The 18242-nt window shown below is 42.3% G+C and overlaps 2 protein-coding genes across 3 annotated transcripts; both read right to left on the bottom strand.

The window, feature by feature from the left end:
- Positions 1 to 692: 692 nt before the first annotated feature.
- Positions 693 to 10097, bottom strand: efemp2a (EGF containing fibulin extracellular matrix protein 2a). The gene is made up of 11 exons (XM_068583031.1): positions 9960 to 10097; positions 6035 to 6256; positions 5383 to 5431; positions 5051 to 5236; positions 4375 to 4497; positions 4078 to 4194; positions 3017 to 3136; positions 2788 to 2907; positions 2491 to 2617; positions 1802 to 1997; positions 693 to 1555 (listed from the first exon to the last, which is right to left on the bottom strand). The coding sequence occupies exons 2-11, from the start codon at positions 6134 to 6136 to the stop codon at positions 1382 to 1384; spliced, it is 1314 nt and encodes a 437-aa protein (XP_068439132.1). The 5' UTR covers positions 6137 to 6256; positions 9960 to 10097; the 3' UTR covers positions 693 to 1381.
- Positions 10098 to 11511: 1414 nt separating this feature from the next.
- fibpa (fibroblast growth factor (acidic) intracellular binding protein a) lies at positions 11512 to 17428 on the bottom strand. Of its 2 annotated transcripts, none has more exons than XM_068584318.1 (11): positions 17112 to 17428; positions 16905 to 16989; positions 15523 to 15721; positions 14292 to 14418; positions 13926 to 14026; positions 13572 to 13705; positions 12961 to 13084; positions 12787 to 12850; positions 12593 to 12679; positions 12350 to 12447; positions 11512 to 11818 (listed from the first exon to the last, which is right to left on the bottom strand). In XM_068584318.1, the coding sequence occupies exons 2-11, from the start codon at positions 16987 to 16989 to the stop codon at positions 11749 to 11751; spliced, it is 1089 nt and encodes a 362-aa protein (XP_068440419.1). In that variant the 5' UTR covers positions 17112 to 17428; the 3' UTR covers positions 11512 to 11748. The 2 variants fall into 2 exon arrangements, with proteins under 2 accessions (XP_068440419.1, XP_068440428.1); XM_068584327.1 differs by having other exon boundaries at positions 12961 to 13069.
- Positions 17429 to 18242: the final 814 nt, after the last annotated feature.

Below are 18242 nucleotides of genomic sequence, written 5' to 3'. Positions count from 1 at the left end.
CCCGATAATGCATAGCTTTCACCTTTAGGGCACGTTAAAGTACGTTTTCAAGTGCAATGTCTGCTTTACGTCATGAGCTGATCCCAAACATGCTCGTTGCTGCCCCCGGAGGTCGAAGGGCCAAAAACACACAGGCGCTTGACAGTTTGTGAGCACTGCAGTGGTAGTGAGTGTTTTCCCCTCAACAGCCACAAGAGGCAGCAGCCCGTTCAACACCTGACAAGTAACTTCAACAAGTGACACAGAGGTGAGATTGAATCTTCATCACAAGAGTTTTCAAACTGTGTTTTTTGGTTTCACAAGAGAAAAGACTTAAGCGATGAAGACTAACAGGTTGGTTTGGTGAATGTACGTCTGGTTAACTGCCCCACCTCTGAGCAGCGCACAGCCTCACTGAGCTCTTCTATGAAAGCATCCTAATGAACAAGAGATATTCATTAGGATGTCAGATATTACTGACTGACTAATGATAAAACATATTTTAACAATAATACTGAGCTTCCACAGAAAGGAACAGACAACTTTTAGCACCTTACTTATAAAGAATAGAATATAAGGGCTAATGACTATTTCTATTATAGATTAATCTGGAAATAATGTTTTGCATTAACCAACTAAAAAGGTCCAGATTATAAAGATTAAAAAAACAAAAAGCCGTCAATCTTGGAGAATTTTCACTGCGAGACAGAGGAAAAGGTATATTGTTTTATTGGGGTTTTAAATCTTCGACAAAACACACAATCAGCAGTGTGATAAACCTACAAAAGGCAGTGATGGAGAGCTTGAACATAGGAATGAACAGTGGAGGGTGGAGGAGGAGCGTGGATGCTGAGGTCTGATCTGAGTGGTTACTGAATCACGTCTGTCAACAGGAAACAGGGCTGACAAGAATAAAGTGACAAACAGAGCGGAACCAAAGATAAGGATGTAAACTGGTGAAAACAGATTAATCTAGTGCGGCTCGGCGTGAATCACTCCACCTGAAGGCAGACAGAAAATGTGTCACACAGATTTGTTATCACCCTGAACAGATGTGAAGAAAGTAAAATCCCTTTTATACACATTTAACGCAGAATGATGGTGTCCGATATTTTAAGGCTGTTTCTTTTTTATCTGTGAGACTTTACTGCTACAATGTATTTGTATACTGTACTAAATGTATTTGGCTGACAGAAATATGTGGCTTTTTTTTTTGGAAGAACAAAAACCAAAGAGTTTAACATCACAGTGACTGGCTCAACTGCATCGACCACTTTTGTTTTACAGCTTAATTTCCTTTTTTGTATCTGTGTTTCTCCTCAGCTCTTTATCTCCATCTTTCTCGGTTTCCCTCCACTCTTCTACTTCTTTTTACTCTTCTGTGTCTTCTACTTCTTCTTCTTTAAAAGCTGTACGGCCCGACGTAGATGGAGAGTCTGAGGGCGGAGCTGGTCTGGTAGTTTCCCTGGTAGCTGAGCAGAGGGTTAACTGACACCATCTCCAGGTCCAACGTGTACTCTCTGGGCCCCGACACGGCGCGGGCCAGCACCAGCATAGCGCTGATATTATTGATTTGCTGTTGAATACAAAAATATATTACCATGCATACATCCTTTTCATTTACAGGAATAGTTTGGCATTTTGGGAAATATGCTTATCCCCTTTTCTTTTTTACCAAGAGTTCGATGAGAAGGTCAATACCACTTTCAATAAATATAAAGCCACAGACAGCAATTACTGTTGCTTAGCTTATCTTGTAAAGAATAAGATGAAAACAGGAAGAAGAAAAAAAGATCCAATCATGCGCTCTGACAGTTCTCACCCTGATGTAGAAGTCTCCGTTTTCATCTCCAGACCGGATGCGGAAGGTGTTGTACGCCCCTGGAGAGACGCTGGTGGCCTGAATCTGGAAGATGTCGGAGGGGACGGAGCGCTCCGAGGTGATGCTCATGTAGCGGTGGACGATGGAGAAAGGCAGATCTCGACAGACAGGCTTGTTGACAGGACAGACACAGCGGCTGGACACACACATACACACACGCGCGAAGAAGTAAGTCCACTTCAGTATCATAAGTGCAAATTGTATTAAAGTGTGGTGCATAAAAACATTAACCGTAATTCACACATCAGCCAGCAGAGGGGGTAACAAGACTGAAAGGAAAACTCTCCTCAAATCTAAACAAATATTGAACAGTAGCCATTTTTTTCCCCTCATGTTTTTCTAAAACACATTTTAAACTACCAAATCATCTGGGATATGTTAATAGTGACCCACACCTGTTACCAATCCAACACTTGTAACAGTGTAATAGTTTTCTTATTACGCTGGACCATGTTCAGAAGAAAAGGTTACAAGTTGGATTCATATGTGGAAAAAGTAATTGGGTAATCTTGCAGTTTCAGCCTCAATACAGGGGCTGATTATATTCTGAGCTGATGGCCAGCACATATTTGAATAATTGGAAAAAGGTGTGTGACCGTGTAAACACGCTTTCATGAGGTGTCACTCACTTCTCAGACACCTGTACATAAGGGTCCTGGCACCGGTTTGTGTCCACACACTGGTATCGTCCGTGGATATTCACGCACGTCTGTGTGTCGCTACACTGATGCTCCCCTGTTTCACATTCATTTATATCTGCAGGAGAAAAATAGATGGTGACCTTTGATTTGAACAAGAACGGGACAAGAATAGAGCTACTGTCAAAGAATGAATAAGCGTTGAATCAGTGCAGCATTTGTGACTCTGAGCACACAGAGAGGAAGGTGTTAGGACTGGACGGAGGAAAAGGAGGCGGCTGTGCTTACCCTGGCATAGTCTGGTGCCTTGCAGCTGGTATCCTTCTGGGCACATACAGGAGAACTTCCCTGGTTCGTTGACACACTGGTACTGGCACAGGTAACTGGAGTAGCTGCACTCATCGATGTCTGTCAAGTTTTACAGTCAGGTGTAGAACAGGAAAAGAAAACAAAGTAACTATAAAGTTTGTACTTTCACTCATATTACTCGTTTTTCCAGACAGAGTGGGTCTCTTACCGTTACAAGCAAAGCCGTCCGGCCCCAGTTCATAGCCCTGGTCACAGCGACACAGGAAAGTGCCATATGTGTTGTAACACCTCTGAGAGCACGGGGCACCCATCTCACATTCATTCACATCTAAAGGGAGGGGAGGTAGATTTGACAGATAAAATTAAATGCTTACAGAGTCAAATAGCAAACACATGCCAAAAGAAAGTTGTTGGATCAAAAACTCTGAAAGCAAACATTTAAATGATTGCTCTAAATATCTAAAAGGCCCTGAAAACATATTTTCTCAATCAGCATGTTATTGTGAACGATGGGGTCCAAAATGAACGCACCACACTGATTTTCAGATTTCTGTCTCTGCTGTTTTTCTCACCAGTGTAACGTGAGACATTGGAAAAGGGCAACGTCCTGTGCACCGATTAGAATCAGTCATTATGAAATCAATATGTAAAGACAATTGTGGAGATGTTGTTAACGTTGCCAGACCATCGCCAATTAAATGTGATCAAACCACGGCTGATGAATCATACTAAGTAATGTCAAACCATTCATAAATCTTCTTACATCTTATCTTTAACTGTTACCTCTGTTATTATAGAAATGTAATGTCTCAGAGAAATGTTTAAAAGCCGACATCGAGTGAGCGTTGCACTGCAGTAACATTGTCCGACTCACAATGGACAATTTGATCAAAATCAGGAGAACAAAAGCTATTTATCTCCACATTCTTCTTCCTTGCCAAAACTTAACGCCTTTATTACCCACGGTGCAACTCGACTGCTAACAGGAATCTGGTTGTAATATGCTAGTAATTGACGCTGAGTCACTCGAGATAATGTATTTGACTTCATACAACTCCCTCTGAAACTACAAAAGGCTTTAGACAACTTTTTTTTTGTGCACATACTCCCGAGACAAAAGCTTGATTTTCTTTACATTTTAGTCAAAGTCTGAGTAAAACCTCTGTTAGATCGCAGATGATCGGAGGCACAAAGAACCTTTTGCCTGACTTCACAGACATTGGCTCTGACTGCTGAGTCGTATAACCGGTTGCAGTGGGCGTCACTCACCAATGCAGGATCGGTTGTTTCCTGCCAGCTGGAAACCAGGTTCACACTGACAGGAGAAGGAGCCGGGGACATTAACACAGCGATGTTGGCAGTACCTGTACCTGCATTCATCGATGTCTGGGAGAGAGAAATGGAGTCAGAAAAGGGATATTTACAGTCCTAAAGATTATCAAGGTCACTCTTGAAACTATAACTAACTTTCCCCCGGGCCACGTGGCAAGAAAAACAAAAGTAATAGTTGCAATAGTTAAACCTGCTTAGCAACACTAGCTAAAGGATGAATTCAGATGATCTCACCAATACACTCTGTGCCAACCTTGCGGTAACCGTCCGGGCACTGACAGGTGAAGGCACCCAGCGTGTTGATGCACTGCTGGCTGGGCTGACAGTCATGTTCGTCTCGCTCACACTCATTGATATCTGTGTTTGTGAGGGAAGTGAAAAAAGGGCACACAGGGAAGAAAATAAATGTGTTATTTTGAGCAAACACGGCATCATTCATCATGACTGAAAGGCACAGTGAGACTGTTGGAGGGCAGACGACGGCGACTCTCTTCCCCTCATTTGCACCCGACAGCTGACAATATCACATCATGTTGAATCATGTTTTCTGTCCCAGATGAACGCCTCGATGTCCTCCAGCGCAAGTAGGTTTCTCGCTTCAAGTCAGATTCTCAAAGCGCAGCAGCTGTTCTTGTGTGAAATCTTCCACATTCCTGCAGTGTCTGTCTGCCCCCCGTGGACTCACACTCACTCACACCCACACAGTTTGCACCAACACGCAGCTTTCAGTCCCAACACCTGCTACAGCCACCTGTCCCATGCAATCTTAGGTTGCCGTCAATAAACTTTCACTATCACACACACACACACACACACACACACACACACACACACAAACATGCTTAATGATCACCCATCCTGTCGCCACCTGTCCACCTCCAACCCCCAGACACACAAACCAGACACCCACCCACACAGCTGTCTCCCTGCGCCTCGTAGCCCAGAGGGCAGGGGTTGGTCTCGATGGGCGTGATGGGGGGCTCTGGGGCCGGGATGACTGACGCGGAGCGGGGAAGGCACAGGTAACCTCCGTAGTGGTTGAAGCACTTCATTTCCCCTTTGCATGCATCTGGAATGGTCTCACACTCGTTTATGTCTGATGGGAGATGTAGAGACAAGGAATTTAGGAATTTATCAAAAGGACAAGACAGAGCATGGGGAGCTACGGGAGGATGCCAGCTGTTGCTGTAAACAAGAATCAGGCGGTGAGATAGGATATGTGTAGGTAAAAGAGTGCTTTACCTTTGCAGTGCTCAGTCTGATGGTCCCAGTGATACCCATCTGTGCATTCCTGCAAAAAGCACCAGAGAGAGAAAAGAGAGTGTGAGAAAATAATGGAAAGAAACAGGCATTCAGAGCCAAGTAGTTGCATAATAAATTCATAATAAATCCCCAGTAGTGGAACTTTAAAAAAGAAGCAGAGGATAGAGAAACTTGGTTCCTGTGTAGGGGTGTAGTGCTGGGCCAAGAAGACAAGACGGCTGCTGCCGTGAAAGTCTTTGTGACATTTTAAAATACTTTCCTTACGCCCAATGTCAGTTTAGAAACAAAGAAATTTATAGCCACTATTTGGAAAAAGGGTAATTATCATTCTGGAAAAAAATATGATGCTATGAGCTGCATGGAAAGAAAGTGTGGCATAAATAAACATGGAATTAAATTACCCCCAGCTACGATAACTATAAAAGGCCGGTAAGGGAAAACTGCTGTGGAATATTAAACAAGACGAATATGAGGAATTAAGAAATGGTGCTCAGAGAGAAGAAAGAGGATATGAGGTCAACATTTAAACACAAAACAAATGTGTGATGTATCATATAGAAGAAAGGAATATGCCCAGAAAGGAAAAGAAGAGAGAGAAGAGAAACAGGTAGTGAGATTTGTCCATCCTTACCGTGTAGGTGTCACTTTCTGTAGGTGACTGTGAAATAGCACTGCGGAGGAGCACAGACACACATATGCACACGCACAAGACTGACACACAAGCTCCCTGCATACTAATGCCCTAATGTGGGGAAGATGGGACGGTAACACACGTAAAACATGCACACAAACACTCTGCTATCACACAGGTAGCGCTGCTTTAAAGATGGGGGAGGCAGCCAAGAGGTGGTGTCTGTATTACACAGAGAGACAAAGAGAAAGACACAAAAAAGCAACATCAGAAACTCAGAATCACAAAATGGTCTGATTCAGTCTCATTCTGTGAGCTGCTCCCACAGCTGACATGGATAAATCAACCATTAATCAATCATTTTGAAGCGAAAGGTACTGGAGTCAGTTTTCTTTTAAGTAGACACGTCAGTGAGTAAGCGTCTTGGACTCGGTTCACTGTTTTTCAACCAAACAGTTCCCCGTTGATCGGAGCCGAAATAAATTGAATGAATCACTCTGCAAGGTAAAAACATAAACATTGTGACGTACTCCATCCCTCAGCTGAAAATAACAAAGTCAACATCACAGAAATACTTTCATATTAGCTGCTCACAGAAGACTCTCTGTGTCTCCAGACTGGCAGACTACAACTCACTGGAACGATGGTCTCGCCGCTCAATGCCTCCAGAGATTCGGTTCACTGTGTATCACAGCAGCGTCGCTTGGAGCCCATGAATTATGGCCATATTTTATAGCAGCATCTCCTGCTCTGCTGCTTCCATCCGTGAGGTAGATTTTAAGTTAATTTGTCTCTGTGACAAAGAATCTCCTCTGGAGAAGTGTTGTGTTTCATCATTGGTGCAAAGTAAGTCAAATACTATACATATTGTAATGTAATACGTCTAGTCCACTACTATTTCAGAGAGTAATTTATACACAGCAAAATGTGCAAAAAGTTGGAGGAGCCTTCTCGTGGAAGCTCAGTTTTAAGGTCATTTGATGTTTTGAAACATTATTATAGGCGCTGCAGGCGCTGTATCGTCATAAATACACTGGACCTTCTGATAGGTAACAGGCTAGTTTTGTATTTTATTATGATAAAGACATTTCTGCCACTGTGATGAAAAAAATGTTATGGAAGTCAAAATAATAAAAACACTTTCTAAAAATAAGTATGGCTAAATGAGAGATTTTCTCATTATAATTACTTATTTTAAATCACAGTGACGTAAATGGGCTTCCAGTGCGTTTGCACTATTAAAGGCTGTGAATCAGCGCGCTGCAGGCCCTTCTCTTGCTTTTAAAGTTTGCTGTCCGAGAGCCCAAAGGCACCTGATTTAGTTCCATTAAATCCATCTGAGGACTCATGTTAGTTACTTTGATTTTATATCCTGCAATATTGCTTCGTTCACATAATGGATCAAAGTACTTTACTACACTGGTATGTACAGTGTACACTGTAGAGTATTTCAAGGTATATTTATAGTGTATTATATTTGCTGAGTATTCTGAAAAACTGGGCTTTTCTCCCAGCAAAGACACAGTTACCCTTCAGTTAATGTTCCTGGAGAGAAGCTATAAGTGTTTAAGCTGACATAAACATAAACAAACATAAACAAATCACCTCGTCCAGCTCCCGCAGACCCAAAACGTAGAAAAAAAAAACTGGCTAATTGAAGGAATGAAACCGATTCTGAGAGAGTTGTGTTTGCAGAGCCAGTGAGCTGCAGCTAAAATACATGACAGGAACGTCACTGCCTGCCTACGTGCACAGGCACATGCTCGGATGTAAACTCAGGAGGCCACATCTGCAGGCGTGGCTTATTGTTCTACTTCATGTTGAGACAAACAGAAGGCCGCAGGGTGACGTGGACACACTCGAATACTTGATGGATGACATCACAGGCCGTTCGTGAACCTTTGCGTGGTCAAAAGCAGCCAAACATGCCCTCACCCTGTAAGCACAGACGGTAACACATACCACTGTGCAATCAGGCGGCCGCAGTACGTGACCTCTCTGAGTTGGCCCGCCGGACCTTTACAACCAGCAAGAATGTGACCCAAAACCACTCAAAAACAAAACTGACCATCGGTCCGGGGTCCAGGCACTCACTGGCTACTGAGAGTGGGCATGAGGGATGCATGGGTGTATCCCTGATGCTGCTGGAGACCAAGTGGCGGTGGACCTCTGGAATGCCCGTGGCAAGGATGTGGGCGCCAGTTCCCAGCTGGGATGCCCTGCCACGGCAGTGGTTCCCAGAGTATCAGGTTCTGGGAAACCCCCCATGGTTCACATAAGAGGATAGCTGGTGCCAAACCTCCAGCCACTGCTGCCCTAACCTCTCATCTCTCCTCGTTGTGTAGGTGGATGTCAGAGAATGTGAGCCAAGAGAACTCATCGCCTGGGTTGTTTGACGTAGAGAGAAACAGGTTGACTGTGAAACCACATCACTACAAAAAATGGTTTCATTGTTTCTGTTGGTTCGGACGGCCGGTCAGACAAAACAAGACATAGTTTCTGGAAACTTGTTCATGGGTATTTGTTTTAATTTTGGCATCTACTTGGTGGAACATTGAATATAGAAACTCGTCAGCAGATTAATCTGGAATAAAATAAGTTGTTGCCCAAACTATTACCGCTCTGACACCTGTTCTGTACAGCGGCGACACTACTTCTAATATAATTAACATTTCAAGCTAACCCAGGCCTCAGGAACAGTAAGCTGACTCATTTCTAAATCCACACAGTCAGCAAAATTTAACATGATGTCAGGCGGCTTATAAAAGTGACCATATGGGGACCAAGAAAAACACGCTGTTGGACCACACACACACACACAGACACACACATTAACACACACATGCACACAGAGTGCAAACTGCAGGATAGTCATGTGTTGTAGTGTATACATAGCTAACTTTGTGTTGTTCTGCTCGGTTGTGCATGGAGCAGCCTGAGAACATGGTGGCCCAGCGGGCTAACACTGTGCTATGTTAACTCTGTGGTAGTGAACCGGCAAATCCACAACCAGGGGGTCACTTTCAAACACACACACAAATACTCACACACACACACACACACACACACACGGCCTAACTCTTGTCCTGGAAAACTCCCTAGTCAGGGATGTATAGTAGCCTGCAGGAGAAATTCACACACTGTAACTAATAAATCCCTCTGGTGCGGTTTTGTTCTCCCAGAGGTGATACTGCTCTGTTTCCCTGTGTAAATTGGGGTTAAAGAGCTGTGATGTATTAGTTTATGCATACAGTATGGCACAAGATGATGGGCTGCTCTCAGGGGAACTGTGCCTGCTTCCGGTTGCCTTTATAATCCCACTGATTCATTACAGTGACGCTGGGGCCGTCACATGTTAGCTATTAGGAGTACACAGAATAAACAGTGACAAAATGCACTGTCAAATAGTTGTCAGGCAGCATCCTACGCTGTCTGTGAGGTTAGCCAGAGTGTTTTGTGCGTGTATGTTCCTGTAGCTGCCACCTGTTTCTTCCTTTTGTTCAAAAGACGCTGCTGCTTTCCCAGAAAAATCTTAACCGGATGGACTGAACTGAGATTGTGACACTGACTTCAAATGTTGTTCAAGAGGGATGATGTGGAAGAAGTTTTGTAACATACTGTGCGATAATACGTGCCCTGTGACTCATTACCTCTCTTCCTGTCCATCCCCCTATTACAGTGCCAAGAAGCAAACTACTCAGACTGGGAGCTATGTTATCTTGGCTTTTGTAAGCAGTGATATGAAGCTGGGAGAGCAGAGCCGAGAGCAGAAGTCGTGGTGCCACTGTGACGTGTATGGCCTGTACCAGAAAAGAAGTCATCTGAAAACTCTCACAAACATGATCAGTCATCCAAAGGTTCTCTTTTTCATAGAAATCTATTTGAACATGGGTGTTAGACATTAAAGAAACAAAAGGAAACTCACAAATGAATCTTTTTCGGATGGGTGTTCTCCTTCTGACCGGTGTTGTCCTTCTGCTGGCTGCGGTCGTCCCTGCTGAGTTGGCGCAAAGAAGTGGTCCCTTAAACTCCTGCCTGTCTGACCCTGAGAGAGTGAGTGGGGAGACCGACAGCTGGAGCAGCTGAACACATGCAAAGGGAGGGAGAGAGAGAGAGAGAGCAAGAGACGTAGAGAAGAGAGAGGGAGGAGAGAGGGACAGCCCATTCTTACCCCCCCCCCCCACCTCCTCCCCCTCTGGCCCCCTGCACTGCCATCCTCCTCTCTCCAAACCCCCTCTCCCTGACCCCCCAGGATGCAAATTCCTGGTCTGCGGCCCGAATACCGAAATTCCAAATCTGTCCAAATCGCAGGCCGAACAACAACTCACAGATTCACACACTTGCCCCCCCATCCTCTTACTCAGTGCCCCCTCTTACTGGTCCCGCAGCACACCTGGTTTCATTTAAACTAAACCCCCGCAAAAGCCCAAAGCTCTCCCACCCTTTCTTCCCTCCCTCCCTTTTCCCATTTACCCCCCATCTATCTATACTTATACCTCCCCCATCTTTTACTCTTTTTTTTTTCTTTCCATAAAGCGACTTAGACCTTCGCTCTCGTCCAATCTGACATGCAGGATATTTATAGCCGGGGAGAGAGAAGTTAATGGAATGTGGACAAAAATTAGAGAGTGGAAGAGAAACAAAGTGCAGACTTATTCGGAAAATTTGTCAGCTTATTTCTCAGAATAAACTGGAGGCGCTTTATGGGATGAAATAGAGAAAATAAAATACTATCATTATTCTTGACCAGCTTTGCTGCTTAGCATGACTAATCCATTACTGCACTTGGAATCATTTTAGCAGCACTTTGTCTTGCTAAATTATCAGTCTGCTTTGCAACCTGGTTAAAATGTTGCTTAACCCAGTTTTTATAAGTCAAATCCATTACAAAATCACTGCATGCATTCAAGATTAAAGCAACTTTTCTGTCATACTAATCTTTATGTTTTTAAGAGTGCACAATCATGCTGTTTTTTAACATTGTGGGAGCAATACGTTTACATTTTTTCTCATGTTTTTTGTTTTTTTTCTTAGTAAACTGTTCAAAATAACCTTTACTTAGCCCAAGATTGTTTATCTGTCCTTTCTTTCTGGGTGGTGGTAGAGATGGCAGCTGTCATTACGGGAGATGCTGTAAAAGTCACACTGACGACCCCCTACCTGGACCAACTGTGCCCCCCTGGCTGGTCCCTCATGCCCACGGCCACACACAGACACTGGAAGAGGTCTCAGTCCATGACACATGCAGTCTGCTGGCCATATTCAATTCTAAAACCCAATACAGTTTAGATTGATGAAGCAGGGCTTTAACAATCTGCCCTCTTCACTTCTGTACTATGATTTACATCTCTCTCTCTTTGTCTCTGACCTCCATCCAATTCTCAGCAGGATTAGTAAAAAGTTCCTGGAATGAGTTAAAGACAACAACTCCTCCATATAACACTGCAGATAAAATGATAACACAAAACAAAGTGACATTTTGATGTAAATTAGTTAATTTTTATTGACAAACAAAATGTACAGACACTGGAGGGACTCTATAGGTGCAAACAGGGAGACTGAAAGCAATAATGTGGCTTAAGAAGCAGAATTCATCACAGCTGACTAAACGAAACAAACCGAAGGGTTAAGATGATGGCTTCGGTGGGGGGGAGCCAGAAAACCAACGAGGGAAAAGCGTTGAGAAATGAGGGGCGAGCTGCGAAGAAACCGCTTCAGTCGTGATACATTTTGAAGATACAGCTCTTGACAACGCCCATGTATCTGTCCCACACAACCTGATGTCTGAGGGGCAGAAAAGAGAGAGACAGAAAGAGAGCAAGCTGTAAGTAAATGGAGCAAAGAGGTAACGCAAGACTCATGACAAACTGTAATTGTGAAATCTGTGTGAAGAGAGTAAATGAGGCAATCTTGGGCCACTCAGTGTAATACGTGGGGGGTGGGTTGTCTGTTTCTTTTTATGAATATCTCTTTGTTAAACATGTGCAGGGCTGTGTAAACCCTTAACTACATTCCTGAGTGTTTGCATGAGAAACAAGGTAACTACAGTTTGAGAAATCAGGGGCGAGATAGGGTGACACCCACTGGTGGAGCTGAGGCGTTAATATTAGAGAGGATTTAAAACACAACTTTATGCTTGAGCAGCTATAATGAGTGCCAAAGTGCATACTGTATATTAATTGGTTAGTTTTCTCAAAGAGCTGGGTCACAAAATACTAACTGTATTTTGCGGCCCCTGAAGAATTAAAAGTCCTGGTAGGGTTGGAGTCACGCTCTAACTGATAAACTTTACAGAATAAAAACACATCAACTCACTTGAATGTGTCAAGCATGTGTGCAGAGTTGTTGTAGTGAGTAAGGTAGAGTCTAATGTCCGCAACTGTCCATCGGTCGGAACGACACGGCTCAATAAACTGGGGGAGAAAAAGGAGGGGAGGACACATTACGTCACACAGTCTCAATGAAGACTTCAAGACTGGACTCAGAAATATGAGTTGAATGATCTGTCTTTGCGTCAAACGCATAAAGATAGAAACTACATTTTGTAGAAGAACACACCTTCTCCACAAGATCAATGAAGAAATCTCTGACATCCTTCGTGTTGGTTAACTTTGCGGCAATGTTGACAAGGCCTCTGGATAGATTCTACAAAAAGAAGGAAATAATAACGTTCTCAAACTATTATTTACTTTTACTGTAAAAGTTACTCACTGGTTAGATTTCTGATATTCTGAAGTTGTTATTTCTCTCACCTTAAAATTAGTCTCCATTTCATTAAAAGCTTTAGTCTTTCCTCTGAGAGCTGTGCAGACCAGACTGGAAGGAAAGGGGGGAAAAGAAAAATAGATATTGCTAGTACAAGAAAATGAAATGCCAAAAAAAAAATCGGAAATAGAAAAGAACGTTTAGGTTTTTCTTCATGTTACCTTTTGTGTTGATCCAACATATCTTTGTCAGTGATTAAAACCTTCAGCTCTTTCAGCTCTTGTAAAAACTCTTTATCGAGATCCACGTCCATGTCTTCCACCATGTTATCTACAAAGTCAGACACTGTCAAATCTGTTCAAAAGAGGGTTTCTTTTTTCCTTCTTTTTACTTCCATCACTGTTTAATAATTTTTCTGACAATTATTATCAGACTGGTCTACTCCAATTAACATTGTTCACTTGACACATTTTAATTTCATCTTTATTGTAAAAGGATCTGCAAAACCTGAAGGACCTCTGGTGGTCAGCTGCCCTCAGTGACAGAGGCACTGCTCTGAATGTTCCTCATGCTTAATAGAAAACATCAACAGCATACCTATTGTACTTATATGAGACATTTCATTAAAGTCCTCTTTATAGTTTGTGTTTTTTTTTCTATTTTGGTTGTTCTTGGATTTACTTCTTATGTTTTATCAATCTGTAAGCCTCAAACTAACAGATTTAGATGGTTACATGGTTGTTACGTAACTGAATAAAATGTTATACATGTCCTTTATATCTCAGATCAAAATGACAGCAAACAACTGAAGGAAACCAGACAGACGGCTCACCAACAGCCCCAACAGTCCAGTTGCTGATAAGCTGCCCAGCACAGAAAGCAAAGTCCTGGAATGTGAGATATTGCAGCTTTCTTTTCCCCGTCTCAAAGCGATTGTTTGCAAAGAAAACAATGGCAGCATAATCCCTGAAATAAACGAAAGAGGCATTATAAAAAGCTAACAAATAAATAACAAAGATTGTTTTATTTCCCTCGTTCAAATAACCATGAATTCAAGCCTTCCTTCACAGGAGAGGTTTTGTGAGAGTTAGCTAAAAATATAAACCCATGTAGTAATTCCTCATAACAACTGCAACAACACAGAGGCAGTCAGGGAGGTTTGTACTCTGCTCTTCACACGGATTACCTTGCAAGCTTGTCAGAAAGCAGAAAGTGGTGACGTATGTTCTCCACCAGGGGTCCCTTCAGCTCTTCCACAACTTTAAAAACACGTTTGAAGTTGTCAAACTGAAATTAAACATATGACACATGAGATTTACAAAATTTACAACAACATGTATAAAATCTGCACAAAATATATATCAGACAATAAAATAAATGTTAATTTTAAAATAATAGAAGTGTCAAGAATTCAGCTTTAGTCATATTAGGACCAGAACAAAAATATATCAATATTTTTTTTAACTGCTGAAGATTTCTCAGATTAATAGGGAGCAGTAACTATATTAAAACTTATAACACAGACAAACAGTCCTTGTGGTGTTGCTCTTACCTGTCGTCTGCAGCTCTTCAGCGTCACACCTGTCTTAGCTCCAATATCGTCCAAGTCTTTCTTGGTTCCTTTGGAGAGTTTCTTTCCCAGAACCTCACGGACAAATGCATCATCGAAGGTGTAATATCTAAACATGTAAATACAACTGTCAGAATATATTCTCATTAATTATGTCAGGAAACAAGAATAAAGTAGTGGTGTTTAATACAATTACAATACGGGTAGATGAAATGAAGCATTCTGATTGGTTGAGAGTGAGTCACAGGGTGTACTGTATTGAGCCATAAAGTCCTGTACAACCTGTTTACATCAATCAAAGCGGTCCATATCAATGCGCACTCAAAATAACGCGTAGATTTTGCACAACTGTTAGTTGTCATTTCAAGCTTAACAGTTACCAAACATGTTTCATGTAAACTTTGATATTTTTGGGGGAATTTTACTGAGAATGGCAGCGGTGAATGTTGGGGGCGAGTGGAGAGCTGATAACGCTCCGACTGAGCAGACTGATTAGCTAGTGTGCGTAAAATCGGAAACTAAGATGTGGAATGAAAAGGTTTTGATAGCTAATCACAAAATCGGATGATTTCCAGCGAGAGATAATTACCGTTGGTAATTTCCTGACGCGAGGCAAGTTCTCTAAACATCATGGAGGGGGGAAAAGTGACGGAGAAAAGATAAACAGAAAAGCAGCGAGAGCACTTCTTTACATCGGTGGCTGAGTGGCTGAGTCATCCCACAGCAATGTGAATGAATGATGATGTGAGATTGAGCTAGTCTAACAAACATGATGTTCCCAATGCTGTTTGTTATTGCATCGCAACAGCCACACATACGGGACCATTTTCTCTAGGCTACTGAAATGCGATACACAACGTTTGGTGGCTTCAACTATTTTGTACTATTTACTTACTATTCATAATGTTGCAGGCAACTGTATTATAAAAGCAATAAGGTACTCGAGGCAGTACTGTATCTACAGTGTATCTCCTGCTACGTGTCGGGCCTAACAACAAAGTAATACCTCTCCTACCTTAAGGCTCAAATACATGCTGTGATAATATCTGCCTTGAGAGAGGAATAACCTAGTTCAAGGAAGGGGCATATTTCCAAGATGAAATATCACATGAATGTTGATTAAATATTGGCGATAACGTGCATCATATACCCTCAGACACTGCAAACACATCAGAAATTTGAAGGTGTAAAAATCAGAGCATCATTACTGCACCTCTCTATGAGCATGGCTTGTCGATGAGGTGGGATCTGGAACAGTAGCTGGTTGCCTAGTTTGGATGGACTGTGCAGTAGACGCTCACACATCTGGAAAGTCCTGTATTGGTCCATGGTGTCACTCAGCAGAACATCTGCACTCGCCTCACACTCCTCCATCACTCCTCCATCTATTCGTACCTTCACTGCATCGTTCACTGTTGAATAAATCAGACGAGCTTTGTGATTCATCCGTAGCTGTGGTTATGTGTAATAACCTATCTGAAAAAAACTGCTGGTGTGAATATACAGCAGCACTACATAAGATAAGATGAAATAAGATAATCTTTTATTAGTCCTGCAGTGGGTAAATTGCAGGATTTCAGCAGCAAGAGACGCATGGTAAAATTAAAAACAATATAAATAAACAGCAAGACAGTAATAAAACAGTACAAAATCTACAATAACAGTATTATATATACATACATACACTTAAAATGTATTTATATTGCACCAGTTGAAGTAATTAAAGTGAGCAACATGATTTAAGTGTTATTAAGTGTTTATCTAAACATGGGAATACAACTGTCAGAACATATTCTCATTTATTATGTCAGGAAACAAGAATAAAGTAGTGGTGTTTAATCAAAGATACATGTTGAGGTAACATCTGCCTTGAGATTAAAATAACCTGTGTGTGTGTGTGTGTGTGTGTGTGTGTGTGTGTGTGTGTGTGCGCGCGCGTGCATGTTTTCATTACGTGTTTTCCAATCCTGTCACACCTTTAGCACATTCGAGGTTTCTAATCTTTAGCCTATTCAATTTACGACCCCAGCTGCACTGTGGTGTCGTGTCTGGCACTGTCAAATCACAGCAAGAGGGGCCCGGTTCAGTTCCCGTTCTGGGCAGTCGTTCTGTGTGGAGTGTGCATGTTCTCCCCGTGGCAGCCTATGTTCCCGCCAGGTTCTCCGAGTTCCTCCCACAGTCCAAAGACATGGAGCTCAGGTTAACAGGATACTCTAAATTGCCCGTAGGTCTGAATGTGAGCGTGGTTGTCTGTCTCCATATGTGGCTTGTGATAAACTGCCGACCTGTCCAGGCTGAACCCTGCCTTCACCCTATGTCAGCGAGGATCGGCTGCAGCTGACTTTGAGTAGGATAATGGCATTTACGACCCCTCAGATTATTCTTGTGACCTCTGGGTTGGTCCTGACCACCAGATGGTGAACCACTACATTTGAATTATATGTTCAGTAATAATACAATAAAAGCCTCATCGTGTTCATCTTTGTAAGATAACTCCAACAAACAATGACTATGTATAAGCACCGCTACTCATCAGTGTGTTCACACTCTGCTAGAGTACAATGTGACCTGGAGACCCACAAATCTGACTCATACCTGTGTATCCATCCAACCAGAGCTGGTACACCTCCTCGTCCATGATGGTGGTGTTACCCACAAACACATCCAGCTCCATTGTCATCTGCGTGGTGTCAGAAAAGTAAAAGCAAGGAGATATTTAGTTTAGCATCAGTAACGTTAGCCATCATCAATCAGCTGTCAGATTATCTCAAAGCCACTTGAAGCACCAAACACACACTATACCTTGGTATGAGTGTTTCCCCGAGCCGTTTCAAGCACAGAACTGCAATAAAAGCTGCAAAGTAACGTAAACGGTTAAATTGTATTGGCTGATCTGAACTCCTCTTGCCATGGCCGCCTAGCAAACTCCCTCCATTAGAGGCTGCTTCTTCTCCGAGCTCTGCGAGCAGCTTCAGCGGAGACTGAACCGACAACCAGACAACAAAACGGCAAACTGAGATCAAATGAACGTTAGCGCACGTGTTTTGAAAGAGGATCGTCCACCAAATGGCAGGGTACTGTATTGCTATGGGCGCTCGGTGTCAACAACCGCAGTTACGCCAAACGGATTTCCGGTTTCGTGACGTCACAGGAAAGGTTCTATACGTTACTGTAAATGTCCATTTCATTACACATCTTCTCAAAACACAACTGGCCTTTTGTTATTCAATGCTTTCCATTGTAATCTTAATGTCGGGTTACAACGTAGTTTATATGTCAAATTATAATATATTATTAAGTGCAGATCAGAGGAAGTGTCCTTGCATACAGTAGAGTATAGTTAATAGTTTTACCCAAATCCACATCCGAGCACACATTTTAAAAGCATTGTTACCACATAGCCTGCTGATCCTAGTGCATGATGATAGTGTAAGATTGTTTGTTTTCAATTTATTCATTTTTTTTTTAATTTAACATATTTGTAGAAATTTTGCTTTTATTCTGAAACTACCTCGTGTGTCATTTTTGCTCTATCATCCGTTTATTGTCAGTCTAAGGTACTTCCCCTGTCAGAGCGTCGTATATGATCTACTATTTGCATGGCTTCAACAATCTTAGTATCTGTGTTCTTTTCTGCCTCCTGTCTCTTTTATTCGCTACATTGTAACACTGAACGCTCCAACGAACACAGTGACGAGTCTGTGTGTTCGACTGCTGCAGTCACAGCCAGAGCAGACGTCTCTGAGCCATCGGGGTTCAAATATGGCACAATCCCGATATGATAACGCTTCTAAAGTATGCTTCGTAAGAAAAGTATTATATATATATATATATTTAATATATAAATTTAATTGTGTCTTTGGTTGAAATACACATGTATGTCTGACTAGTGAATATACGACTGCAGACAAAATTGTGGTGTAGACAATTTAA

Source organism: Clinocottus analis, unplaced genomic scaffold (genome assembly GCF_023055335.1).
Source record: "Clinocottus analis isolate CAN_PGR_092001 unplaced genomic scaffold, fCliAna1.0.p SCAF_10, whole genome shotgun sequence".
Taxonomy (NCBI): domain Eukaryota; kingdom Metazoa; phylum Chordata; class Actinopteri; order Perciformes; family Cottidae; genus Clinocottus; species Clinocottus analis.
Note: the sequence above shows the minus strand (reverse complement) of the source record. Positions and strands in the feature narration are given on the sequence as shown.